This window comes from Vulpes lagopus, chromosome 2 (assembly GCF_018345385.1).
Source record: "Vulpes lagopus strain Blue_001 chromosome 2, ASM1834538v1, whole genome shotgun sequence".
NCBI classification, from domain to species: Eukaryota; Metazoa; Chordata; class Mammalia; order Carnivora; family Canidae; genus Vulpes; species Vulpes lagopus.
Window position 1 is genome coordinate 79472611 of NC_054825.1, and position 26833 is coordinate 79499443.

Here is a 26833-nt window from a genome sequence, read left to right on the forward strand (position 1 = left end):
AAGAAACTAATTTCACAAATAATAGCACAACAGACTAAAGCTTGCCAGTTTTACACCAAAGCTCCAGTTTTGTTGTTGTTTTTTAAATCTCCAAGTCCCTGGGGCCCCTGGGAGGCTCAGTGGTTGAGCGTCTGCCTTCGGCCCAGGGCGTGATCCCGGGGTCCTGGGATCAAGTCTCGCATCGGGCTCCCCAGGGGAAGCCTGCTTCTCCCTCTGCCTGTGTCTCTGCCTCTCTCTGTGTGTCTCTCATGAATAAATAAATAAATAAAAACCCTAAAAAACATTTTTTGAATCTTCAAATACCATCCTTCAGTGGCCCAGTCTGCCTCTGAAACTCATTTGCAAAATTATGCCAGGTTGGGTGGGGTGAGTAAAAGGGAACTGTTGATTAGTCCGTAGGGGCTCAGCTCAAAATCTGTGGACTATGAAGCCTTGCCCAGGCGTCATGACAAGGACTCTCTCCCTCTTTCCAGCCCCCCTCCCTTAGCTCCATACCTTTTTATGCTTAACACAGGTCTTTGTGGTGGATGGTGGGGTTTATGCACCGCCTAACATAGTGTACACATTCTACGGTGTGGAGGCATTGTCTCGCTCATCGTAGAATCCCTTGCTCCACCTGGTACAATGCCTCGCCAAGAGAAGGCCCGTAATAAATACTGATTGAGCAGATTGAATATGCCACATCTTGATTTCAAGGGAACCCCATTTAGCTACAAAATTGGAGTTTTTCCTCCTGTTCATAGCTACATTTGCACAACAAACACCATAATTTTGATTCTATTTAGTTAAAAATAATGCCTTTTCAAATCAATGAGTGAATTCACCTGAAAAATTTTGCTGAGTGACTGGCAACATGAGCGTTATAAAGGCATGTTTAAGTTTCCACATAGGTGAAAGCAAGCCTGAATTTCCCAGGGAAACTACCTAAAACCCTTCGTTCATAGCCAGTTACTGAGAACAGGATGCTTTTTCAGCTGATGCTGAGAATTGAAAATACTATTCAGAGAGACAAAGAGGGCAAAAGATTTCTACTGGAAATTATACCAGCTCCAATAATCAGATACGATGTTTTTCTAGCACGTCCCATTTTGGGGAAAATGTGTATTCATTTGCATCACAGTCTCCGTGTGGTGACATTACAAAATGTTACCTGGAGCTTCTCCACCCACAGATATCTGAAGGAACACAGAGCATCTGCTCATTCGAGCTGCTGCCCAACACTGACTCTGAGGTTTTGAAACCCTGTCATGATTGTGACGGAGTCAGATGCTTTGGAAAGGTGTATTTCAGCTATCGAGGTGACATCTCTGTGAAACCTAGAAAACAGAAGCAATAAATCTTTTACTCATGACTGATTCTCTCAGATTCACACAAATATGTTCCAGGTGAGGACATAGGCAAGCCTAACATTTAGCTTTCCATAGGTAGTCAGAATAAAGGTCAGCTTTCAGATCAAAGGAAAATCTGACCACCTAAAGCTGTAAGTTGCAGAACCATAGTTTAGGATTTGCTATTTAAGCCTGCAGTAGGAGCACTTCTAGAACACTAGAGCTCTTCTAATAAACAAAACTTTCTGCCTCCTGGGATCAGTTTTGACTTTCCTACTGCCATTTTGGGGCCTACATCCCTGAGTTGGACAAAATGAGCACCGTTTACCCAAGGTTTTCTACTACCCTCTGTGGAAGCAAAGTGTCAGCCCTTGCAACGGTATATATGTGTGTGTGTGTGTGTGTGTGTGTGTGTGTGTGTGTGTATGTGCTTCTGCCTTAACACTGTGGGGTTTCATGGGAAGGGGGTAAAGGGGTTGCAAATCACTCTCCTCATCCCTACCACCACTGTGAGCCAGCAGCATAAGGATGCGATCCTTGGGTGGACACCACAAATGGACCCAGTGCACCAGTCTAAAGGATCAGCTTGGCATAGGGTTTCAGGGGTCCCTTTCTGCACCACAGGAGAAGACCTCTGGACCCTTTTCTCACTGGACACTGGGCCCAGAAAGAAGATGGCTATATCCACTGGTAGGGAGACAGACCCAGCATGAACATTTTGTGACGGATATACTGAGCTATAATATTAAACAGCAGCTAGAATCTCTCCCCAGAAAACTGCATAGTCCAACAGAATTTAAGTGAACAGAGGACACCTTTCTTGTTCATCCGTAAGGAATGTTCTCACATGAGGTCTCTCCAGTTCTTGCAGGTACTTCTTTGGTGATGTAATACTCTGTTACATCCTTCGGGTCATATCCAAGATTTTTCTGATCATTTTTCAAAGCCACATCATGGTTTAACGGCAGATTCTTTTCCCTTTTCAGCGACTGAAGGCCGGCTCTTCTCTCTGAAATGCCAGAAGCACCCAGTCCCAGTGCTAGCTACTTGTACGAGTGCCAGCGTTCACACTCTGTGTAAGGACTTGAGATGGCTTTTCAGTTGTTTTCATTTTGGAGGCACGATCTGTTTCCCTCCCCGAGTTAATACAGATCACTGGCTTTAGGCAAAGCCTTTATCTTTATTACTTTTCTAATTTATGAAATTAAATTAGAGTCTGTGGGGGGGGGATGGGGGGGAGAGGCAAATTGGTTATCTGTGGTCCTAACCAAGAGGAGCTCAGAAATACTGATCATACAATCACTATAAACATGTTGTCCAAAAGAACTGCTCCCAACTCCCCACATAAAGACAAAGCATTTGGCAATGTATTTATATGGTTCAGTTTTATGTTAGCAATAGATCTCTGTTTTTAGACAGCAATTCTGAGAGAGTTCAACAGCTGAGTTGGAAACTACCACCTGCCCTCTAAAATTTTTAAGTGAGATGTGGATGGTGTGGTTTCAAGGGCAGACCCTGCTCCTTTGGCGTTCTTTGGTTCCAGCTGTTGACTAGGGATAATTTAGGTCACAACTGTAAAATCAAGAAATGCTTTAAATGTAAATTCCTTGCATTGCATGTCTCTCTTTGAAGAACAAGTGGACATTCTTGCAAACTACCAGAATAGGAGACCAGCTTTCCTCAGTCTAGCGGCTGTTAAGTAGATACGGAAGCCAAGGCCTCGTGAATTTTATATCACATTTAAGTTTTATTTTAAGGAGGTTAAAATTATAGGGCTTAGAAAACTGAACCAGATGCATCATTTTCTTTGTACTTTCTGGTCAATGTTTTCTAGTTTACCACAATAAACACGTATTATTTTTGCAGGGGGGAAATATAAGTCTGTATTTCCAGTAATACCTATCATGATGTTAAGAAGAAAATTAAAACAATATGGGGTGCTCACACCTGGATGAAAGAAACCTACAGACCTATGCAAGTCACCTGGGACTCTTGGCTACATGTGCAGTGATCACTCTAATTATAATTCGAATATTATCTTCACTATCTCGCAGAGTTCAATCTTACCTGTTTGTTCATCCATCCTTTGTTTTGCCCCACAAAAGATTCACAGCAGCTTACAAAGAGAGACAAAAGCTAAAAATGGAAGACAAAGGAAAAATGAAAAGTTGAGCTGGGTATGTACAAGGGATCATAATGGCTTGTAATGATGTTAACATGGGCCACGTGGGTGATTTTGTAGGGTTTTTCTTAGCCCCTACCAAAGAAAAACCTGGTGAGTCACTAGATTCAGGATCTATAGGATCCAACACAGACCGGTTACTTGATGGCAGTGCTACTGTTCTTGGTGCTAGAGCCAGCAAGGAAGTTTTACTAAGAGGTTCATAAAGAAGTCTATGTCCTTCGACGAACACCAGGGACATTTTTGCAACAGAGGCAGCAGTACCTTCGTTTGTGACAGAGATGGTGTTCTTCTCACGTGGCCCCTCGTTGTAGGCTGGTGACATCACATGGAAGAGCAGTTCTGCAGACACTGCAACTGGCGGTCACCTAGAAAGCGCCACCTGGACCACGCACCCATATATAGTCTCAAAGCAGCACATGGCCCCTAGTAAGTGCTCAATAAATGCCAGTGGTTAGGGTTCCTACTACTATTCCCATGTGTCAGATGTGTGCCCCACCTTTTCTGGGGAGGAGCTGGGCTGCACAGTAGGCAGGGGGTGAAAGTAGCTGGCTGTCTGAGCTCCTGGATCTCGCCTACACAGTCTGGCACCTGTGCGAGCATGAAACGTGGCCAGACTGAGCTTGGGCAATGCCACATCTGGGCTCCAGGAAAAGCAGGCTTACTCCAGGTGATGCTCGGAAAACTGAAACTCCACAGAGTTATTGGCGGTGTGGGGAGCAAGCCAAATGTGAGCTAAGAGGAACACCTTCCGAGCAGAAACCTGGGAGCATCAGCATTTCATCCTTGGAGGGCGAAGTCCTTTTAAGGAATTTTTAAGAAGGCTATTAGAAATCCTTTGTGATTTCCTGGACTTACATCAGGCTGAAAGAGAGTGAAAATGCAGCTTATAGATGGTTAGGCCATGTGACTCCAGGATCCAGAAGAATCCTCCTTTTACCTCCTGCTTTCCCTCTCCGCTCCTGCTCCTTGCTTTGTCCTCCTTTTCAAAACCTCATTAAACGGTTCACCACCGTTGGTCCTATCATGTCAGAAGGCAGCTGGTGCCAGAATGGGCCCAGAGCCGAATCCATTTGGAGTTGAAATACCCTCCCCCTGGGTTAATCTCTGGGGCGGGTGCGTGTGAAACAGGGGGAAGCACCAGGCACAGACGAGGCGCGTTGGTGTCCAGTTCCGGGCCCCAGGATGTGTGGGGCCGCATCCTGCCAGTCACGTCACTTTCTTCTTTTACTGAAAACCCAAACCGGCTCCAGCCAGAGGGCGGTGGGAGTGAACAAATGTGCAGGGGGAAGGAGAACAGAAGTGCTTCTGCCAGCTGGCCCCCCCCTCCACCCCTGGTCTGGGCTATCGAGGGCCTGGCCCTCCCTGCCGAGCCCCACTGCAGGCCAGGCCGCAGGGGAGGGGGGGGGCTCCGGGGAGGAATTACGTGTGGCTCCGTGTGTTTCTGGCTTCTCTGTAAATACTGCGACACCTCCGATGGGGGAACAGCTGACATGAGTGACTGCTAATCCCCAGGGCCGGAGGAGGCTGGCCCTCCCTTCCAGATCCCAGCAGATGGTGGACCCAACAGGCTTCCCTCGAGGCAAGGGCAGGGGAAGGGCCCAGCTTCTGTGCCTTCGGCTCGCCCTGCGCCGCTCCCCGTGGCCTGTCCCTGCCCGGAGGGGCCTGGAGGGCCCTCGGGAGCCCCGGGGACACCCCGTGTCGCCGACCCGCTGCGAGGCTCAAGGTCAGCCATTCCTCGCTTTGAGCACTTCAGTCAAACTTTGCATCAAAAAATGAAATCAGGATATTATTTACACAACAGTGTGAGTGTACTTATTACTGCTGAACTGCACGATTTTAAATGGTTAACATGGTAAATGTCAAGCTATTTAAATTTAAGATTTTTTTTAAATTTAAAGAAAGGAATATCTGGACAGCACCACAGAGGATACCTCATTGTTACATACTTGGGTAAATGTGACAGAATCGATCTTAATTTTCAAATTAAATGGATCCCTTAGGGGCACCTGGATGGCTCAGTGGTTGAACGTCTGCCTTTGGTCCGGGTTGTGTTCTTGGAGTCCTGAGATCAAGTCCTGTAACGGGCCCCCTGATCAGTGGAGAATCTGCTTCTCTCTCTCCCTTTGCCCCTCCCACTGCTCTCTCTCTCTCTCTCTCTCTCTAATAAATAAATAAAATCTTTTAAAAAAATAAACAGATCCCTCAAAAACTGTATCAAAGAAAAACCAGTCACTGGCTCTTACTTTCCCATTGGCTTATATTTTAAGATACATAAAATATGGGTCAGAGTTTTAAAATGTAGAAATTGAGCAGTATTACAATGAACAAATATTGAACTATCACACAGCTTTAAGGGGAAAAAAGTGTTCTTTCCTACCATAAACATGATGCATATGGAAATACCTTTTGTTTTAAGTGGGAAGGAAATGAAATTGTTCTGAAAATATTTTAAGGGGTTAGATTGTCTTATGAAACTGGTATGTACGCTCCATCGACCTACCCTCTCACCAGAGCAGGCTGGTCCCGAGATGGGACGCTGGAGTTGGCCTCCTGAGCCCTGGAAGGATTTGCAGAGGAATCACCCCGATAGCTTCAGCACTCAGCGATACACTGGACTTCCCAGGACTGCTCCCTTCATACCTCTGGCAGTGAATGTGGAAGTCTGCCATCCTGCCACCCCCAGGTTGAAACCTTTCACACAAATGTTCATGAATTTCAGTCCTGCTTTACTTTATTCTTTTAAAAAGATTTTATTTATTTATTCATGAGACACACACACACACACACACACACACACACACACACACAGAGAGAGGCAGAGACACAGGCAGAGGGAGAAGCAGGCTCCATGCAGGGAGCCCAACGTGAGACTCGATCCCGAGACTCCAGGATCACACCCTGGACTGAAGGCAGCGCTAAACTGCTGAGCCACCGGGGCTGCCCCTGCTCTACTTTAAAGACAATAAAAGGATATTCTTCAGGAAGGCTTTTGCTGATCCCGCCTCAGATCCCTCTTTTCATGACTATCCCAGCGATTCCCTCCTTTTTCATCCCAGCACATGCCGTCCGCGGCTCTGACTTTTCTGTAATTGCTCTGTTCTGCTTTACGTGTCGCTTTATTCCTATGACCAGCACAGCTCTTGTCCCACAAATATTTGCTGAATCAATAAATGAATGAAATTGACCCAGTTCTTCGAAAGAGACAGAAACTGCTGCCTCCAGGAGTATCAGAACCACTGAACTATAACAGTGACTATTTGCTTTGAATCTTCTATGTGGATTCTTCTTTGTGTATCTTCTATGTGGATGGCCCCTCATTATTTTGATAATTAATAACCCCTACCAGAAAAAAGCTACCCTTACTGTGTCCTTTTTCAGAGGGGAAAATGGGCTCAGGAAAGTGAAGTGACTTGCCCAAGACCACATGCACTTGTAAGCGATAGAAACAGGATTTGAACTCAGGGCTGTCTGGCTGTAATGCCAGTCTCATTCCTCCTTTTCCATGGTTCTTCTGCATCTGTGTGAGCTGAGACCCCTCTGCCCTTCGCATCCTGTCAACGGGCGTTTTCTTTGTAAAAGGCCTAGTGTGTGGCAGGGCGTGACCCCAGCCAGACCCCTCACCTGGCTCCATCACCCAGCTGCCCCCACAGTTTCTTCTCCAAACCAACCCAAACATGGTTGGGGAGCTCAGGGAGCGAGGGCCCAACATTCCCCAGTCTGGGCAAGTATCTAATCAGTTGACCTCCTCAGCATATCAATCCAAGACCACTCTAGAGATGAGTGCCTGTGCCCAGTTTTCTATTTTTAACTGGTGTGAACAGGAGGGAAAACACAAGCATTAAAAATCCAAGTGCTAGTCAAGAACTGAGAATGCAGGACACCCCAGAGCAAATCAGTAATCTCTGTCCTTATGTCTCTCTGTTCCTTTCTTCTCTCCCCAGTTCATGGCATGTTTCCACTCCCTTCTCCAAAGCCCCAAGATCCTTCTAAATCTGTTTCCATGAAGGAGCTGGTATCATTTCTATCATGGCTTCACAGGCTCTAATGTACATATGAATCAAATGGGCATCTTGCCAATTCTGAATCAGTAGTTCAGGGGTGGGGGTGGGGGGAGTGGTGGATGGAGGCCGAGACTCTGCTGTTTCTAACTCTGCTGTCCTGTGATGTGTTTGGCTAGTTGAAGTGGCTGTTATCTTCTTGACAAGAATATCTGCTCTTTCAGTCTCGTCTCTGCTTGGAATTAAGGCCTTTGCCCCCAGCTTGTTCCTCTACCCACAAGCAAGTGCTCAAGCTACTTTTGGCGTTTGTTCCTTCATTCACTTTGGCAGCAGGGGATCCTTTTCTGGCCTGAAGTCAGGAGTCTGAGTTGGAGCAAAACCTTGGCAGCATGAGGAGAGTTACCTGATATCCGTGGTGGGGCAAACCTGGCTCCTTCTCCCCCAAGACTTGGCCAGGCTCTCTCTCCAATTCTTAGCCTCGACCCTAGTCAGACCCTAAGCCATGCATGAGCTGGGGATCAAGGTGGCCTCGGTTCATCTCTGCTTTCGCACCCAGAGGAACAGGCCCCAGCAACCTGAGCTGGTGGAGACTAGACCAGCAGGGTGACCTGCCCCAGGGACCCCCTTTCTGGCCACCCTAATGTGCTGCTGTGGCGCCCTTTGAGTCCCCCAGGACCGCCAGGGCTCTCCTGCAGCCCGCAGTGGTGGAAGATGAGAAGCTGCTGTCGCTCCCTGCTGCCCTGGTCCAGCTGTCAGGACCCCTCAGCGGAGGGCAGGGGGCCAAGCCTTCCCGCTGGCACAGGGCTTGCTGTCTTGGGCGGGCGGGGCTGCGAGGAGCGAGCCCACAGCCCAGCCCACAGCCCAGCCCGGGTGCACCTCCACCCAAGGGGTAGGAGGGCAGCTGGCGTCGCTTCGTCTCCCCCGGCCCCTACCATGACCGCCCCCCCTCCCCAGCTCCCTATTTGGCCGTCCCCCCGGGTGCCCCCTCCCCTTCCTTACATGGTCCGGGAGCCCCCTGGCCCATCCTCTCCCCTGCCCTTGGCTCCATGAATGGCCTCGGCGCTCCTCGGCGGTGCGAGGGCGACCAAATAAGGCAAGGTGGCCCAGCAGGCCCCCCACCCCTGCCCCGGCCCGCGGCTGACCCCGTCCCTCGGCGCCCTATAAAGCGGCGCGCCCCGGCCCGGCACCCAGCACCCGGCACCTGCCGCCCCAGCGCAGCCGAGCGACCCGCGACGGTGAGTCAGCGCCCCCCGCGGGCCCGGGCCCCCCAGCCCGAGGCCCCCGGCCCCAAACCCCCAGCCCGCCGCGACACGACTCTTTTTTTTTTTTTTAAAAAAAAACACCCAAGTTCTCGGTGCGATCCTCGGGCGGTCACATAGGGGCGCGCGCAGGTGGTGACCCGTGCGCCCCCCGCCCGCGGCCACCGGGGTCCCTCCAGCTGGGCCCGGGCAGGGGCAGGGGGTGCGGTCGGGCCTGGGGGGCTCCGGGTGGGGAAGGCAAACGTGTGAAGGGCTGGGAGGGCTGGGGAGGGCGGCGGCAGCTCCGTGCCGCTGGGCCCGGCCCCCTCCCCTGCTCCCCGCTCCCTCTGCGCAGGGGAACCGATGCCCCCCGCCCCGCCCGGGCGCTGAGCGCGCCGCCCGCCCGCTGTCCCCTGCAGACCCCGCCGGAGCTGAGCCAGGATGTGCGACGACGAGGAGACCACCGCCCTGGTGTGCGACAACGGCTCGGGGCTGGTGAAGGCGGGCTTCGCGGGGGACGACGCGCCCCGGGCCGTGTTCCCCTCCATCGTGGGCCGCCCGCGCCACCAGGTAGGCGCCCGGCCCGGCCGCGGTCCCAGGCCGGCAGCCTAGGAGGGGAGGGGTCCCGGGCCTGCTCAGGACAAAGGAGGAAAGGACGGGTTTGTGGAGAAGCCCAGCAGACAAGCCGTGCCCCCCCCCGCACCCAGGACACCTGTCCCCCCGCCCGTCCCAGGGGCGCGCGCTCCCAGGGTCCCCTCCCCGTGGGACAGGCCGGCAGCTTCCCTCCTCCACTCCTGACCTGCTTGCTCAGCTGCCAGTGTCTCCTTGGCCCCTTACACACGTCTGTGCGTGGCTTGGCCTTGGCCCCCCAGGCCTGCTCCCAGCGTGGCACAACAGAACTGCTCTCGACCAGAGGGACCCGACCCACACCCAACCCTTGTTCACAGCCAGCTTACGGGGCTCCCAAGGATGCAACCCATCTGCTTCCGGGCTGTTGCACTTTTAGGAGCCAGGCGTGACAGGGACATGTCACCTTGTTCATTAAAAGAAGTGCCACGCTCTTGGGCTTTGCCACATGCCCTGCCGGACAGGCTGCCAGGAAGGAGAGCGGCACTCGTGGGCACTGGTGACTGACGGGCAGCGCAGGACAGCGCCTGGCAGGCTGTGTTTCAGGGGCAGAGCGGTGATGGCAAATCAGCCCATCTTTTCATGTTCACGTGATGAACAAAATCTCTTCTTGGGAGAAATACAATGTGTCATCAATTCAGTCATTCCACAATGTCGTCATTTATATTTCAGTTGACATGGGTGATGCACTTAATAATTTAATGAAGGCATTATGTATTTGTAAGACGACGTGAGGCTGTACTTCTTTGATGAAGTGGCCCCAGTTATAGTCTAAAGAATGGAATTTTAAAAAAAATTGAAAAAAACAAAAGAATGGAATTGTACCTGGGGAGTGTGGGGGTGGGTGGGGGAAGGGACTAGACTGATTCTAAATGATATTTCTAAATCGGGTTAAAATTGTATTTTTTATTTCTGGTATTTATAGGGTGTTCCTCGACTTGGGCAGTTAGGTGTAAATTTATAAGGCATCCGTTATATTCCTAAAATGCTGGAAGCTTGATTTCCCCATCTTTTTTCTTCTTACAGGGAGTCATGGTGGGAATGGGACAGAAGGACTCGTATGTAGGTGACGAGGCCCAGAGCAAGCGAGGTATCCTGACTCTCAAGTACCCCATCGAGCACGGCATCATCACCAACTGGGATGACATGGAGAAGATCTGGCACCACACCTTCTACAACGAGCTCCGTGTGGCCCCTGAGGAGCACCCCACTCTGCTCACCGAGGCCCCACTCAACCCTAAGGCCAACCGTGAGAAGATGACCCAGATCATGTTTGAGACCTTCAATGTCCCTGCCATGTATGTGGCCATCCAGGCGGTGCTGTCCCTGTATGCTTCTGGCCGTACCACCGGTATGTTTGGGCTGTGGACACAGTCACTGACCTTGCCATGAAGCGGCTTCCCTCGCGCTCCCTGGGAGGGTGTCCCAGAGAAGAGAGGGAGGTGACAATAGTTTCCCATCACATACCTCTCCACGTGTTGAAAGCCCGTGGAGGTAGATCCCTACCCACCCTAAAGCAGGTGACGTCACATATCAAGATTCCACGTGATGTTACAAACCCGGAACACAGCCATCACTGGTATGTGTTCATGCCCACACGGCGCCTGGGCCAACCTCCTCAAGGAGAACCGACCGTCCCTACAGGGTCTGAGTCAAAAAAGAGAGAACACGTGCAAGTAAGATGGGAGGAAAGAAAAACACGCCTGGATGTTCCCATACTGAGCGAATGGCTGGTGAAAGGGGTGGTCATTTGAAAGGGTCCTGGGGAAATTTTTCTACTACAATATTGAAAAGGGTGAGCTGTTGCTGGCTTCAGATTTAGCCCTCGTTGTGCTCATTTTTATTCTTTGTGTGTAAGAAACCTAATTTGATCTGGATCCATGCCCAGTGCTAGTATCTTTTAGCCAAGCTTGGAAGTAGGCTTTGACACAGCTAAGGGGATGGTGTCCTCAGGGATTTACTCTGCTCCTGTCTGTTTCTTCCTGACAGGCATTGTTCTGGATTCTGGGGATGGTGTCACTCACAACGTTCCCATCTATGAAGGCTACGCCCTGCCCCATGCCATCATGCGTCTGGATCTAGCCGGGCGGGATCTGACTGACTACCTCATGAAGATCCTCACTGAGCGTGGCTATTCCTTTGTCACCACTGGTGAGTGTGTGTGTGTCTGTGTGTGTGTGTGTGTGTGTGTGTGTGTCATCTGCCACAGCAACGTGTCTGCTTTCTTCCACAACCAGAGAAGCTATCTACTCCCCACGGTTGACTTCCTTCTTCGGAGCTTGACTGCGATACCCTTTGTTTCCATAGCTGAACGTGAAATTGTCCGAGACATTAAAGAGAAGCTGTGCTATGTTGCCCTGGATTTTGAGAATGAAATGGCCACAGCCGCCTCCTCCTCCTCCCTGGAGAAGAGCTATGAGCTGCCCGATGGCCAAGTCATCACTATTGGCAATGAGCGCTTTCGCTGCCCTGAGACACTATTCCAGCCCTCCTTCATCGGTGAGTGGTAGGGCCTGGGGCAGAGGTACAGCCTTTCCCTGGAAATCTAGGGGTGGCCCAGAGCAAAATCTATTATCATCAAGAAGGATTAAGGAGCCCTTGAGTTCAAAGAAGTCATAGCTTAGGGACCCACACAGCTTAGCCTCAGATCCTGGTAACTCAGTAAAGGGAGGGCCATACCGTTCTGTCGCTGTGACACGACAAAGATGACACACTGACTTCATGTCCAAATAAAGGATGAGACAGAGTAGTAATTGAATAACCTGTATCTGTAGGAAAAGAATGATTAGTCAGAAGGGCTGACTTACATTACGAGTCACCGGACTTACTCTGAAGTTACTCATCATTGAATGAAACAGTAACCATACTCATAGGAATGACTGGACCCCTGTATCTTACCAAACATCCTGCCTCCGAATGATTTCTAAGAGGAAGCTTGTCGGAATCTTATCTTAGTCCATAAATAAAAATCGCATTAATCTAACTCTAATGCATGTCTCACCCTTTCCAATTTCGCACGTCTAATGTTTGTGTTCAAGTGTTCGTTCCCAGCAGGTGCTGAGCACAGTTGTTTGTGTCTTGGCAGTTGGGGATTAACTGTCAGCGCTGTTAGAGACACCTGTTCCACAAACGCCTTGCAGTAGATCTTAAAGAAGAACATATGTTTCAGAGACAAATGGGTGACAGTTTATCAACACAAAGGAATCCTTTCTTCTTCCCTCCACCCTGGGCCCCTGGCCTGAGTGCACTGTGATTTTTTTTTTTTTTTCAAACTTATTTCTAGGTATGGAATCTGCTGGCATCCATGAAACAACTTATAATAGCATCATGAAGTGTGACATTGACATCCGCAAGGACCTTTATGCCAACAACGTGCTATCCGGAGGTACCACCATGTACCCTGGTATTGCTGATCGCATGCAAAAGGAAATCACTGCCCTGGCTCCCAGCACCATGAAGATTAAGGTAAAGAACTCCTGTGGGTGGGAGAGCCAAGGCGGGTCTCAGTATTGCAAGCAGAACTCATTCTTTGTTTCCTGTCTCCTCTACACTGTACCTCTTAGCTTTTTTAGCACTTTTCCCAAGACAGGAGACTTTAAATATATTTTCAAGCAATGGATAATAATAGATCTTGGAAGAAAAAAAAAAACCCCTACATCTTCGAACACATTTTAAAAGGCTCCAACTTTTCGGCTAGCCTCCACCAGACATTTAGCTTGTTGCCACATTATACTCTAGATCAGAAAAGTGGAGCAGTGCTATTTTGTAGAGTCTTTGATACTGGATATAATGAACCAGAGGAAGTGCATAAAACTTGATTCAGCCATAATACTTTTGAGGATGAAATATCTTACATTACAGTGAATTAACATCTAAGATTTGTTCTGTGAATCTCACCAACATGTTGCTTGATCTGTTGCCTGGAATGTCAGAGTTCACTGGAAGCTTTTGTTGTCTTTCTGCAGATCATTGCTCCCCCTGAGCGTAAGTACTCTGTCTGGATTGGGGGCTCCATCCTGGCCTCCCTGTCCACCTTCCAGCAGATGTGGATCAGCAAGCAAGAGTATGATGAGGCAGGCCCATCCATCGTCCACCGCAAATGCTTCTAAGGTGCTTCTCTCTTAGTCTACTTTACATTCAGGACGACAGTATTCTGCTTCTTGGAATCTCCCGAACCACCCTTCCTTATCTCTCATCAATCATTGTACAGTTTGTTTACACATGTGCAATTTATTTGTGCTTCTAATATTTATTGCTTTATAAATAAACCAGACCAGGACTTGCAACCTACCAAAAAAGCCTCTCTTCTTTCTTTTCCTGGTGGTCATGGGAGGGTGGGGCCAGTGTATGTTTACTTCAGTCTGTGAATTCATGTATCAGCAGCTTTGCCCCCAAGAGCACTGTAAGATCACAGTACCACAAAGTTCATCAGAAGAACTGGTGTGCCATTTAATTAGGAGTTACAATACTAAATAGCAGTTTTACACTTTGGAATAGAATCATGAATATTTTTCACATCTGGAAAGTAGATAGATTAGATTAACTCCACAAAAACAAAGATGCAAAATTGGATTTCAGGATTCTTTGAGATTAGTTATTATGAATGAGAATGAACATTGTTTCAGCACATGTTCCAGTTTTTTTTTGTAACTTTGTAGAAACTATATATATATAAGTAGTGAGAAAGTCAAAGATTATTTTAAATAACTTAGCCTAAATTATCAATTCTAGACTTCTCAGTTGTCTTCCTGAGGACTATGCATGTTAATGATGAAACATGGAGTCCCGCTCACCGTTGAGCCCAGCCATCTCCTGTTCCAAGTACTCCCTAAACAGACCAAGACCATTGTGCTTGCAATAAATGTGAGGAAACAGGCACCAGATCCTTTTGCCTCATTAGTAACTAACTTCTGGGACAAAGGTCTTTCTTTGGGCTCTTCTTCATCTTTGAAATCTTGAGATCTGGGGTTGAGTGCAGTGAAGGCTATGAAGTCCACCAAGAAGTCAAGGGGAGTGGGAAGCCACAATATTCCCTTTATTCCATGCTGGACTCTCTGTGGGGGCTGCTGGGGGCAGCATCTGAAAGAAATCAGTCATGCTCTGTCCTTGACGAGCTCGCATACACTACCCATAAACTCCCAGTGTGTGTGGTCTGGGAGGCTTCAAGAGATGGACATGGGTCTGGGTCTTGAAGAATGGTTAAGAATTGCAGTGGTGAGAAGAGCAGGCCGGAAATTTCAGCAGAAGGAAATGGGGCAGCAGCCAGCAAACAAGGCACAGGGCAGGCTGGTGGGAGCTGATAACTTAGGAAATCAATCTGCAAAGCTAGATTTCCACGCGATTGCAGAAGCTCTAAGATGTTTCATTTTCAAGTCCATTGGAGCATTTGAATGAATGTAATTTAACTTTTATCTATTGATGAGGGCATCAAGACTTCTGGAAAGATGAAACAAGTGGTGCAACGTTACACAACTTGTGGACTGTCCAAGATGGGAAGCCACATTTTCTGACATCTAATCTATTGGTGCTTCTTAAACCACCTTTAGTCATAAAATTTGAATCTTAAACTATACTCATGAAGTTAACAAACATAAATATAGAGATATAAAACTGTAGTCATGTCTTAGTGCATTCTATCACATACCCTTTTGAGTGTCTGGGTTCAAAATTTTGAGTATGTAGGGCTCATCAGACATCTTTAGTAAAATTGCCAATGTCATTACTCAAGCTCATACTTGTATCTTTATATTATTCATTCCAAAAGTATCTTTTTAAAAAATATTTTATTTATTCGTGAGAGACATAGAGAGAGAGGCAAACACATAGGCAGAGGGAGAAGCAGGGTCCCTGTTGGGGAGCCTGATGCAGGACTCAATCCCAAGACCCTGGGATCATACCCCGAGCCAAAGGCAGATTCTCAACGGCTGAGCCATCCAGGCATCTCTCCAAAAGTATCTCTTGATCCCTGACTCCAGGCTAAGCACAGTAGTAGGTGCAGTGGACACAAAGATGGATTATTGTACATCTTCTGTGCTTAAGGAGTTCAGAGTTTAGAGCTCCATATTTAGCACACTGGAATAGAAGTCCTTTTCTGCATTAAGCATCAAATAATAAACTCAGTGGCAATTTCCTCCCAACTCCCACCTCTGTCCCCAGTTGCATGTGTAGTACAGATAGATTGGCTTAAAAGCTAGGTATCAGCCAAGGAGATGGATTTGGGGCATATATGAGGAGATATGATTTAGCTAGTCTCTGTTTCCCTTTCATCTCTCAAACTGAGTACATAAGTATCATGAATTTTATCCTTGGAATATAGCATGAACACTTCAACTTTAGACGACTGGCTGAGCTATCATCTATGGTTCCTTTCACGTAGGATTGGAAAGGGAATAGGTATTGTTATTTCTATTTAAAAGTAGAAGTTTTGGAACTTCAACATCTGATATATGTAGAAGAAGTGATAAAGCACAATAAGCACACAGATCTTGCTGAATTCTGAAGTTTTCTCATCTCTGCTTGGTGATGGGGTATAAGATATCAGAACAGCTAAATAGTCTCACAATTGTGCTTAAGAAAGATACTAAGGCAACAGAGGTTTTTCTTAAGGCCATCTTCACCAGCGTAAAATATTTGAGAGGTCTATGGTGAATGTGTCTTTGGTTAAGATGTAATGTAAATAACCTATGGAGATCATGATACTTCTTCTCCATTTATAATGAAAACAGTATTTTTGTTAATTTCTAATGTTCCCAAACACCATTTCTTCATTCTTCTCAACAATAGTCATTTCTTAGCAATGGGCATTATGTAGATATATTTAAATAACCAAGAGAGTAGAGTTACAGAGAAAAGAAAAAGTACTAAAGGAAATGGAATATTTAGAGAAGTAGGGTCAGTTGACTAAGACAATGTCACTGAAGCTCCACTCTCTCTCCATTTCTTTTATGGAATCTGTTATGGACAGGACTGTCTTACCCCCAAATTTGTATGTTGAAACCCTAACCCCAAATAGGACTGTGTCCAAACACAGTGGGCCTTAAGGAGGTAATTAAGATTAAATGAGGTCACAAGGGTGGGAATCTAATCCAATAGGACTTGCGTTCTTATAAGAAGAGGAGATACAAGGAGGGTGCATGTACAGACTAAGGGGCAGGTGAGGACACAGCAAGAAGGCAGCCATTTGCAGGCCAGGTAGAGAGGTCTCATCAGAAATCAACCCCGCTGGCACCTAGATCTTGAACTTCTGGCCTCCAGAACTGTGCAAAAATTAATTCCTTTTTTTTGTATTTTTTTTTATTGGAGTTTAATTTGCCAACAGAAAACAACAAATGTTGGAGAGGATGTGGAGAAAGGGGAACCCTTTTGCACTGCTGATGGGAATGTGAACTGGTACAGCCACTCTGGAAAACTGTGGAGGTTCCTCAAAGAGTTAAAAATAGAGCTATCCTATGACCCAGCAATTGCACTGCTGGGGATTTACCCCAAAGATATAGATGCAGTGAAATACCAAGACACCTGCACCCCAATGTTTTTAGCAAAAATTAATTCCTATTGTGTAAGTCTCCCAGTCTGTGCTATTATGTTATAGTAGCCTGAGCAAACTAATACAAGATTTTCCCACATGTTGGGCATGATGGTCCAAGATTCACAGTCTACCAACTTATCAGCTTCTGGAGCAGAAGAGTGTCTTCCCTTTATCGTTCTGAAAAAATTCCAGGGAAGTCTCAGTCTGGTCAGCCTTGAGAACTGGGTCATACCATCCTCACCATGGGGACTGATCAATGTTAAGTAAGGGAGGGTAATCCTCCAATGGAAGAGAACAAAATGGCATGAACACCATGCCCAGTGAGCTAGAGCATAAGGGAAAATATGGTAATTTGTGGGCAAAGGCTCCAATTTCCATTTGGAAGTTTGATTTGATTTAACAAGCCCTGAGAAGGGCTTGAGAAGAGCAATGACTTCACTCAAACAAAACTGAGGTAAGACTGAGAAACTTGGTTGGTGGTATGTGTGAGTACCCAGATTTTTTTTTCCAGACTCCAGCATGGCCCAGGGACCCAGAAACCCAATGATCTCTCTATGACCAGATTAGTCAGGTGTATAAAAAGAAATGTTAGATTCACTTTGTGATTAACATGATAAAAATGCTATAAATATTTCCTAGTAACTGACAGGTACTAAAGAAATTTTGAATCTTTCAGGTCAAAATCAGCAAAGATTGATACTCAAGGTTAAATTTAAATACAGGAAAGAGTAATTTTATTTAAGCAAGAAAATGTGAGTTTATTCAGAAATAACAGAGGAATTGCAATTTAGAACAAACAAGCCATGGTGAACCATCAGCCAGTCCAAAGGGACAAAGGGAAGGTCAGCTTTTATTGGGTTTTAGGAGGAAATTGGTCAGGGTTGCTTAGAACAAAAGTTTATTGGAGAAGAACAAGAGTTTGAGGTTGTAGTTTCTCATTTGCTGCAAGTGGGGGTTAATGTGATGCTGCTGGGGCAGGGAGAGATCCTCCTCCTTTCTCTTAAAAGCAGAAGATAAAATTCCTATGTGAAAAATGTCCTCTCTTGCCTCAATAATTTTCATCTTCCTTCTTCCCATGGTTACCCAGGCTGCCACAAGTGGTGGGATGTGTAGGAGAGCTCCCCCTTCAGGGCCTCCCAGCTCCATTTTAAAGATTTCCTTTATTTTCACAAGGTCCTCCGGGCTCATTATACAAGGAATTTCTCCTTCTGGCAGAGCTTGGCTGTTGCTATAGCAACCAAATTCCCATTAGGAAGCTACAGGATAAAAACTCTTGGGCAGAAGTATACTTTTGGTTACTGTTGATTCCTATGGTAGAAGCAGTTCAGTCATCCGCTCTGTATGCAATGAATGTGAGTAAGACTGACCAGGCAGATAAAGAATGGCTCTCTCAGTGGGGTGCTGGGTCCTCTCCGCTGCTTGACAAAGGAGAGCTGAGTCAAGTAAGAGTTAAGCAGGGGTGGTCTGCAGGACTCCCAGCAATGTTGTTGCTTATGGCTCTGCATTCTTTTACTGCAGCTTCCATGGGAATCAAGGTTGGAGAGGGAAGACAGAGAGAAAACAGACGCAAGGGAAGGTTACAGTAAAGCTGAATTACAATGCTGCATTAGCGGTAGATGAGAAATGGACTCTGCAGTCAAGTGTAAGCAAGACCTTCGGTCAAAAGTTCACTTGAAGAACTTTGGAAATATCACTGGATATTGACAGGGTAGCCATCATGTGGGTGGTTTAAAAGCAAATCTGACTTGGGCACACATGCAGAAGAATGAAACTGGACCATTTTCTTACACTATACACAAAAATATATTCAAAATGAATGAAAGACCTAAATGTGAAACAGGAATCCATCAAAATCCTAGAGGAGAACGCAGGCAGCAATGTCTGTGACCTCAGCCACACCAACTTCTTGCTAGACACATCTCCAAATGCAAGGGAAACAAAGGCAAAAATGAACTATTGGGGCTTCATCCACATAAAAAGCTTTTGCACAGCAAAGGAAACAGTCGACAAAACCAGAAGACAGCTGATAGAATGGGAGAGGATATTTGCAAGTATCCAAAATCTGTAGAGGGCTAGTATCTAAAATCTATCAAGAACTTATCAAACTCAATGCCCAAAGAATAAATAATCCAATCAAGACATGGGCAGAAAACACAAACAGACATTTCTCCAAAGAAGACATACAAATGGCCAACAGACACATGAAAAAACACTCAACCTCACTTGCCTTCAGGGAAACACAAATCAAAACCACAATGAGATACCACCTCACGGGGTCAGAATGGCTACAATTAACAAGTCAGGAAACAACAGATGTTGGCAAAGATGCGGAGAAAGGGGCACTCTCTTACACTGTTTTTGGGAATGCAGGTTGGGACAGCCACTCTGGAAGACAGTGTGGAGGTTCCTCAAAAAGTTGGAAATAGAACCCCTACGACCCAGCAATTGTACTACTGGGTATTTACCCCAAAGATACAAGTGTAGTGATCTGAAGGGGCACCTGCGCCCCAATGTTTATAGTAGCAATGTCCACAATAGCCAAACTATGGAAAGAGACCCAATGTCCATCAACTGATGAATGGATAAAGAAGATATTGTATGTGTATGTATATATATGTGTATACATATGTGTATATATATAATGGAATATTACTCAGCCATCAAAATACAAAATCTTGCCATTTGCCCCAACATGAATGAAACTAGAGGTCATTATGCTAAGTGAAATAAGTCAGTCAGAAAAAGACAATTATTACATGACCTAATTTATATGTGGAATTTAAGAAGCAAAACAGAGGAGCATAGGGGAAGGGAAAGAAAAAGAAAAGAAAACGAAATCAGAGAGGGAGGCAAACCATAAGAGACTCTTAATCATAGGAAACAAACTGAGGGCTGCTGGAGGGGAGGAAGATGGGGGCATGGGGTAAATGGGGGATGGACATTAAGGAGAACACATGATGTAATGAGCACTGGGTGTGATATAAGACTGACCTCTACCTCTGAAACTAATAATGCATTATATGCTAATTAATTAAATTTAAATTTAAAAAATAATTCTTAAAAATCTGACTTAGGCACAATAGTGAAATTTTCCTAAGACATCTTTAACTCTGGAATCTACCCTTTGGACTTCTTTCCCGGGTCTTGACCCAATGCTGGCTATCCGGGACATTCTCCCTACCATTCATATCTTGATGACACTTAACTTTATTTGCATTTCTCTAGAGAAAAGATCATACTAATTAACATGCCAGTTACCTAATCTATGTTCCTGGGGGAAAATAGAACATATTTTCCCACTAGAGAACACACCTATAATTTAACAATAGTTTTCTGTTTATAATTTTTAAAATTATTATTATTATTATACTAACCTGAAGGATTGATGTTGCATGGGCTTTCAGTCAAAAATATTTAAGTTCAAATCGTGGTTTTCCTACTGACTAGTAGAGTGGCTTATAAGTAAATAATTTAGCCTCTATGAACGTCAGAACAAAGAAGCTAACTAAAATCATGCTCCTAGAGTTGTCATGCAACTATAGTGATATCACATACTTCAGACGCCAAGCACAGTGCCTGGTACAGGGATGCCTGTGCTTCAAAGTAAACTTCAACCTAGCTGCTGACTTCCCTTCTCTATCCGTTCACTTTCTTTCTAGATCAGATTATGAAAGCTGGGCCCCAAGGGATGAACAGAGGGGGACATGGGTTCTAAAGGTCCCTTCAAATCCCATTGAAATGCTTTCTCCATAGATCCTGAATTTTTCATGAGCCAAAGTATAAGAATAGGACAAAGGAAGGAATCGAAAGCTGGGGAGGAAGAAAAGGGTTCAAGCGGATTTGTATGAAGAAGTGAAGGATGGCAAAGAGGAAACCAAGGCTCTTCCTTGGAGACCTTGAAGACAAATCAAAGCAAGTTGTGGTGTCAGGGGGAAGAGGCTACATCACGAATGTGTGTGTGTGTACGTGTGTGTGTGTGTACTCCCGCAGAGAACACAGGTCTGCACCATCAACAGAGAGCTGGGCCCTTGGCCATGTGAAGAGGATTTCCTTTCTGTTCTTCTGTGCTATTTTTTTTTTTAAGATTTATTTACTTATTAGAGAGAGAGAGAGAGAGAAAGGGCAGAGGGGAGAGAGTAGAGACAGAGTCTCCAGTAGACTCCCCGATTAATGCAGAGCCTGATGTAGGCCTTCATTTCACAACTCTGAGATCATGACCTGAGTCGAAGAAATCAAGAGTTGTATGCTCAACCAACTAGCCACCCAGGCGCCTGTCTTCTGTGCTCTTTGACTCTCACCATGATCCCTTCTCTTTTTCTCATCCTTGTTCAAGAGCCTGGTTTTCCCCCTTTTTCACTTTGCATCTATGAAATTAGCATAGATGGAGAAACAGATTCACAATGGTTTCAAGTAAAGTTGGCCTGAGAGAATTTGGTTCCACAGTCTAAGTCTCCCAGTTAACTCATTTCTTACCAACTAGGCTGGTGTAGGAGTGGGCACTTAGGGAGAAACATTGTCCCTGCCCCATTCCCACTCAGCTTCCTGGCCCTGAGCTTGATGTCCACCTCCCCGAATCTCTCATCTTCTTTGGAGCCTTGGGTTCTATGCTCTTTGGCCCTAGTTTCTGATCAGTGCTATTCAAGTCGTAGGGAACAGCACCTTCCTCGAACTATCTCAAGTTAGGAAGGGAGTTTGTTAAAAATGTATAGAGGAACTCCTAGAATCTGAAAACAGAAAGAAAGGGTTAATAGTAGACCCTACTACATTATTTTGTTAGATTAGATAATATATTTGAAGGGTTTAGTGCAGTACAAGTGCTCAAGCATTGTTAAATAATATTATTAATATCAGTATCATTTTAGGCACCCAGCCCATTGGCTACTATCCCCATTTTATCATTGAAAACTGAGACCTCAAGAGGCTATTTGCCTTACATCATGCTGCTAATAAGTGGCAGAATCAGAGCTCTTGAGGCTGCTCCCCATCCCTGTCAGCAGCCCAGTGGATCTCATTAACAGTGACAATAGCTGGAAATCCGAGGGCATGCTTTCAGTGTGTATTCAACCCACTGGTAAGAAGTTGAGTTCCTGTCATATTCTCAGTGTTTACAAGAGAGCTTTAAGGAGAAAAAGAATATAATCCTGTCAAATAGTTTAAATCTATTTGGAAGAATTGATTTGTGATTGACTGATTGATTAAGGCAACATATGCTTATTGGGGTCTTTCTACTGAGTGCTAGAGACAAAACAGGCATGGCCACAGTACTCACGTGGCTCACAGTCCAGTGGTCCAGTGCGTATGTGTTGGGGGTAGGGAAGGGGGAGGCACAAATGTCTAAATCTACAAATACACAGATAGAACTTGATCTCAGCCCATGGAAGGAATAATGGTGCAGTGAAAGGAGATTCTAGCAGAGAGGAAGATTCCAGTTAGGTAAGACCATGAGGGAAAGCCTCTTTGAAAAGGTATCATTAAATCTGAGACCTGAAAAATGGGAAAAGCAGGCAATGGAAATAACATCTGCAAAGACCCTGATGTGAAAGAGTCTATCATGTCCAAAACAGTGAGAATAACCAGTGGATGGAAAGTGATGAGGGAAAAGGGGTTGGTGGAGTAAGTGCCGCTGGAGAGGTAGTCCTAACACCCATCATACAGGGCCTCTGGACAGTGATAAAAGTTTGGATGCTGTTCTAAAAGTAACAGAATGATGTCAAAAGGTTTTAAACTTATAAAACATATTTTATTTTATTTTATTTATTTATTTTTTAAAACATATTTTAAAACCTTATTCTAAGTACCATGCGAGACTGGAGTGGAGAAGCAAGAGTGAAGTCACATGAGCCACTAAGAACTCCTTAGATTTATGCAGGCAGGAGATGCTGGGTCTTGGATATGAAGGAAACTGTAAAGATGGAGAGAAGTGTAGATAGAGTCAAGATGGGTTTCACAAGCAGCAATGCCAGGAGGTGCTGTGGGTTGGATGGGGCAGGTGAGAAGATAACAGAACCACTGAAGCTTCAAGCTTTGAGCTGCCAGCTTGAACGGACTATGCGTTTTCAAGGAGATTAAAATTTCAAGGTGATCAAATGCAGCTCCAGTCCTACACTGGAGAGAAGGCATCACTGAAAGATGGGACTTGCCCTAAGTCTTGAAAAGTGTTTAGGGTTTGGGAGAGAGGGAGGGAGACTGAATGAGTAGAGTGGTTTGGGGAACATGAAAGTGGTGGGGAGACTTGACTAGAGCAAAGAGTATGCTCAGGGAGGCAGCGGTCAGGTAGGTTGGGACCCAGGAGGATGAGGGTTAGGGCATGGGTTTTGGAGACACAGGAGGGCAGTGTTCTTGCCTAATAAACACAAATGATGATCAAACGGCCCTACAAAGTTGCGAGAAAGATGAAATGGGATACTATGCTCAGGCCTTGACACACAGGAGGACCTTAATTAGTGCTCTATAGTCACTGTTATTAATATTTTCACACTTACATATATTTATATATTAGTATATTAATAAGCATTATACATACGTGTGTGTGTGTGTGAGCACATGATTGAAAGACAAATGTGGAAATTTGGATTTGACATGAGAGAACATGTGGTCTCTCCTGATGTGCTTCCTGAGAAGTGATCCACTGAATAATATTTAAAGAAGGTGAACTCTGGCATTTGGATCCAGAAGGGTCTAGTGAGCAGAGATCTTTGTTGAGCAACTCAATAGAGCAACTGGAGAATTCAGGGAGCACTACTCTGAAGGCTGAGAATGTGAAGCTATATACTCCCCTTCCTCTGCCAAAGGACAGATGGACCTAAATAACGTCACAACTTCAGGACACGGGGTTCAAAGAGTTAAACTAATAATCACCATGGCCTTACATTACAGGGCCTTTTAAAAAAAATCTAAATTGGCTTCCTGAATTCTCGTGTAGGAAGCCCTTTTTGTACCACACTGAGCCTCCTCTCAAGTTGAAGCAACTTATTTTAAATCTGTTTGAACCTTACAGTAAAGCGAAGCCATGTTCTCTTTTATACCCATTACCCTGAAGTGTCAATTTCATTGTGTTATAATAACTGGTTTGATTTTAATACATAAAAGGGAGCTCCGTCACTGAAATACAGTATGAGGATTCCAGTTTTTAAAAAGAAAACCGTAGGTTGGTAGGGATGAGGGTTTCAGCAGGAAGAACTTGACGAGTGTTTACTCCAAATATAAATCTTAATAGGGAAGATATAAAATATAAAATATATACCCAAACTTAATAGTTTGAGAAACTAGAGAGAAAGAAGCACGATACAAGGAACTGAAAATCTACTACAACACTCACATTCTGAATTGAAGCCTCTGTAGGCCGGGTCCCCACAAGGATTAGGATTAGTGCCTCCTGTGGACACGAGGCATAACTGAGAAATAAAGTGTTAACCATGAGCTTATTTGCCTCAGGAATAACCGAAGCCTATTCTGACTGTTAGCACCAGCTTCTCACACTGACCTCCCCAGGACTTCACTTGGCTTTAGGGCTCTGAGGTGACTTTATGCCAGCTGAACAATACGTTTAAAATAATAACTGTAGGGACACCTGGGTGGCTCAGTGGTTGAGCCTTCGACTGAGGTCCATCAGGGCGTGATCCCAGGTCCGGGATGGAGTCCGCATTGGCTCCTTGCAAGGAACCTGCTTCTCCTTCTGCCTGTGTCTCTGCCTCTCTCTGTGTGTCTCTCATGAATAAATAAATAAAATCTTTAAGAAAAAAAATAACTGTAATCCAGGATTTCTGTTATTTTATGTGGGACAGTTTTTCGGTATCCAAAGTGCTACCCTATCAGAAATGGAGGTCTGGTATTGGGTAATTTTATTCAGTGGTGGAAGGGGTGGGGGGGATAGTGTTTTTCTTTAGCATATGAATGAAGTTGAAGATCTATCAGAAGTCACCTCTTTTTTTGCTCCACATGTGAGCAGCACGCTAAGGAAGTAAACATGAAGGATCTCATCTAGGTTACTTTGCTTTAATCCATGTCCAAAGTTTCCTCCCAAACCTCTCTCATCATTGAATTAAATTATCTTGTTGTTGTTGTTTTTTTTAACAAAAGCTTCAAGATATAATTCACATACCATACAGTTCAGTCGCTTAGGATGTACAATTCAATCGGTTTTTAGTATATTCACGGACAGAGGCAGCCATCAGCACAGTCAATTTTAGAACATTTTCATCATCTCAAAAAGAAATCTCATGCCCTTTATCTCTTATTTCTACATTTAGAAGGACTGGTAGGATGATTCAGTTGCATATTCCTTTTCATATTCCTTTACTCTTCTTGAAGAGTAAAATCATGACCTTGTCTTCACAAAGTCCTCTATTGCAAGAAAAATAAGGAAAACCATTAGGCCTTTGCTCATGGGATTTCTTCCACATGGGCCTCTTTCCTCCTCCCTTCACCTCCACCCTTGGTTCATGTCCTTTGTATCACCTATTATATTATCTTTTGTTTTAACTTTATTGAGGTGTAGTTTATGTACAATAACACATGCCCATTTTAAGCAAGCAATTCAATGAGTTTTGACAAATGTGTATACCCAGTAACGACCACCTCAATCAAAATACATCACACATTCCATTCCCCCCCAAATTCCTTCTTGTCCCTCCAAATACAGCCCTCTCCACCTCCATCCCAGGTGACCCTTTCTATCACTATAGATTAGTTTTGTCTGTTCTTGAATTTCATACTGATCATAACTTGTTAGCTTACTTCTTTCTTTTGTCTCTACTACTAGACTTTTTTTTTTAAAACCATCATTTTCTAGCACAGCATGTCTAGCACAGAGCCAGACAGTGTCAGAATGAATGAATCCCAAATCATTCTATTTATCAACTTAAATTTTTTTAAACATTGAAGCATCTGAGTATTTGACGGTAGCAGTGAGGACTTTTTTGTGAGGGCTAACAAACAGGAGTCTCTTAGTCATCTCTTTTGCTTTCTTGTCCTCCCTGCCCTCCCCCCACATTTTTTTTTTATCACAACAATGTCAAAAGTAGCCAAAGGTGCGGGGGGGGGGGGCAAGAATGCGGTGTAGAAGTCACATTCTTTTGCCTTTGGACATAATGTGTTATTTTTAAAAAAGGTTTTATTTATTTATTTGACAGAGAGAAAGCAAGAGAGCATGAGGGGCAGAGGGAGAGGGAAAAGCAGGCTCCCCACTGAGCAGACCCTGATATGGGGTGCAGTCCCAGGACGCTTAGATCATGACCTGAGCAGAAGGCAGATGCTTAACTGACTGGGCCACCCAGGCACCTCTGTGTTATCATTTTGAATGAAAGGATTGGAATAGCCTCACTCATTGGTAATGTTTTGTGACTTTCAACTTTGAACTTTCAACTAAGTCAATGAAGACATTTCTAGGGGCTTTTTGGAAATCCATCCATGCCCTTGACAACAGAATATGAGATCACCTCAAACCACATCCTTACTTCTGAAAATACACTGAAGATTGGTGTCCTACCAGCAATGTCATGGCAGCTCTGTTAATTTTTGACAAAATAGTTCTTAAAATCCTGCCTACCCAAAGAGGGGGAATCAGGGATTTTTTTTTTAAGACTATTTATTTATTTATTTATTTATTTATTTATTTATGAGAGAGAGCAGGGAAGAAGGACAGACGGAGAGAGAGAATCTTCAAGCAGATTCCCCACTGAGTGTCGAGTCTGACAAGGGGTTCTATCTCAGGATCCTGAGATCATGACCTGAGCCAAAATCAAGAGTCAGACGCTTAACCTACTGAGCCCCCAGCAACCCAATTTTTGACCAAATATTTCTGTTACTACAATATAATCAAACCTTGAAGCACATACCTAGGAACTGGCGCCTCCCATTCACACACAGGGAAGGGTGGGGTCAGGCTCAGCACCCCTGCCTTGTAGATGGAGGAACTGCGGGACAGAGACCCT

General features: G+C 45.3%; 1 protein-coding gene and 1 long non-coding RNA gene across 2 annotated transcripts; one reads left to right on the top strand and one right to left on the bottom strand.

Annotated features, from left to right (window-relative positions):
* Window positions 1-272: 272 nt before the first annotated feature.
* LOC121484877 lies at window positions 273-10303 on the bottom strand. Its single transcript, XR_005986135.1, has 3 exons — window positions 9549-10303; window positions 3396-3464; window positions 273-2337 (listed from the first exon to the last, which is right to left on the bottom strand). It is a non-coding gene; the product is annotated as an uncharacterized LOC121484877 (long non-coding RNA).
* ACTC1 (actin alpha cardiac muscle 1) lies at window positions 8592-13666 on the top strand. Its single transcript, XM_041744653.1, has 7 exons — window positions 8592-8746; window positions 9169-9319; window positions 10403-10727; window positions 11366-11527; window positions 11684-11875; window positions 12660-12841; window positions 13342-13666. Exons 2-7 carry the CDS (start codon window positions 9191-9193, stop codon window positions 13483-13485), a joined length of 1134 nt encoding a protein of 377 aa, XP_041600587.1. The 5' UTR covers window positions 8592-8746; window positions 9169-9190; the 3' UTR covers window positions 13486-13666.
* The last annotated feature ends 13167 nt before the right edge of the window (window positions 13667-26833 follow it).

What these genes read in the sequence shown, in the direction of transcription:
- ACTC1 (XM_041744653.1), top strand. Translation starts at nt 9,191, where the DNA reads ATGTGCGACGACGAGGAGACCACCGCCCTGGTGTGCGACAACGGCTCG. An exon ending in CTATTCCTTTGTCACCACTG is followed by an intron (nt 11,528 to 11,683) that starts GTGAGTGTGTGT and finishes TTGTTTCCATAG; the next exon opens with CTGAACGTGAAATTGTCCGA. An exon ending in CCAGCACCATGAAGATTAAG is followed by an intron (nt 12,842 to 13,341) that starts GTAAAGAACTCC and finishes GTCTTTCTGCAG; the next exon opens with ATCATTGCTCCCCCTGAGCG.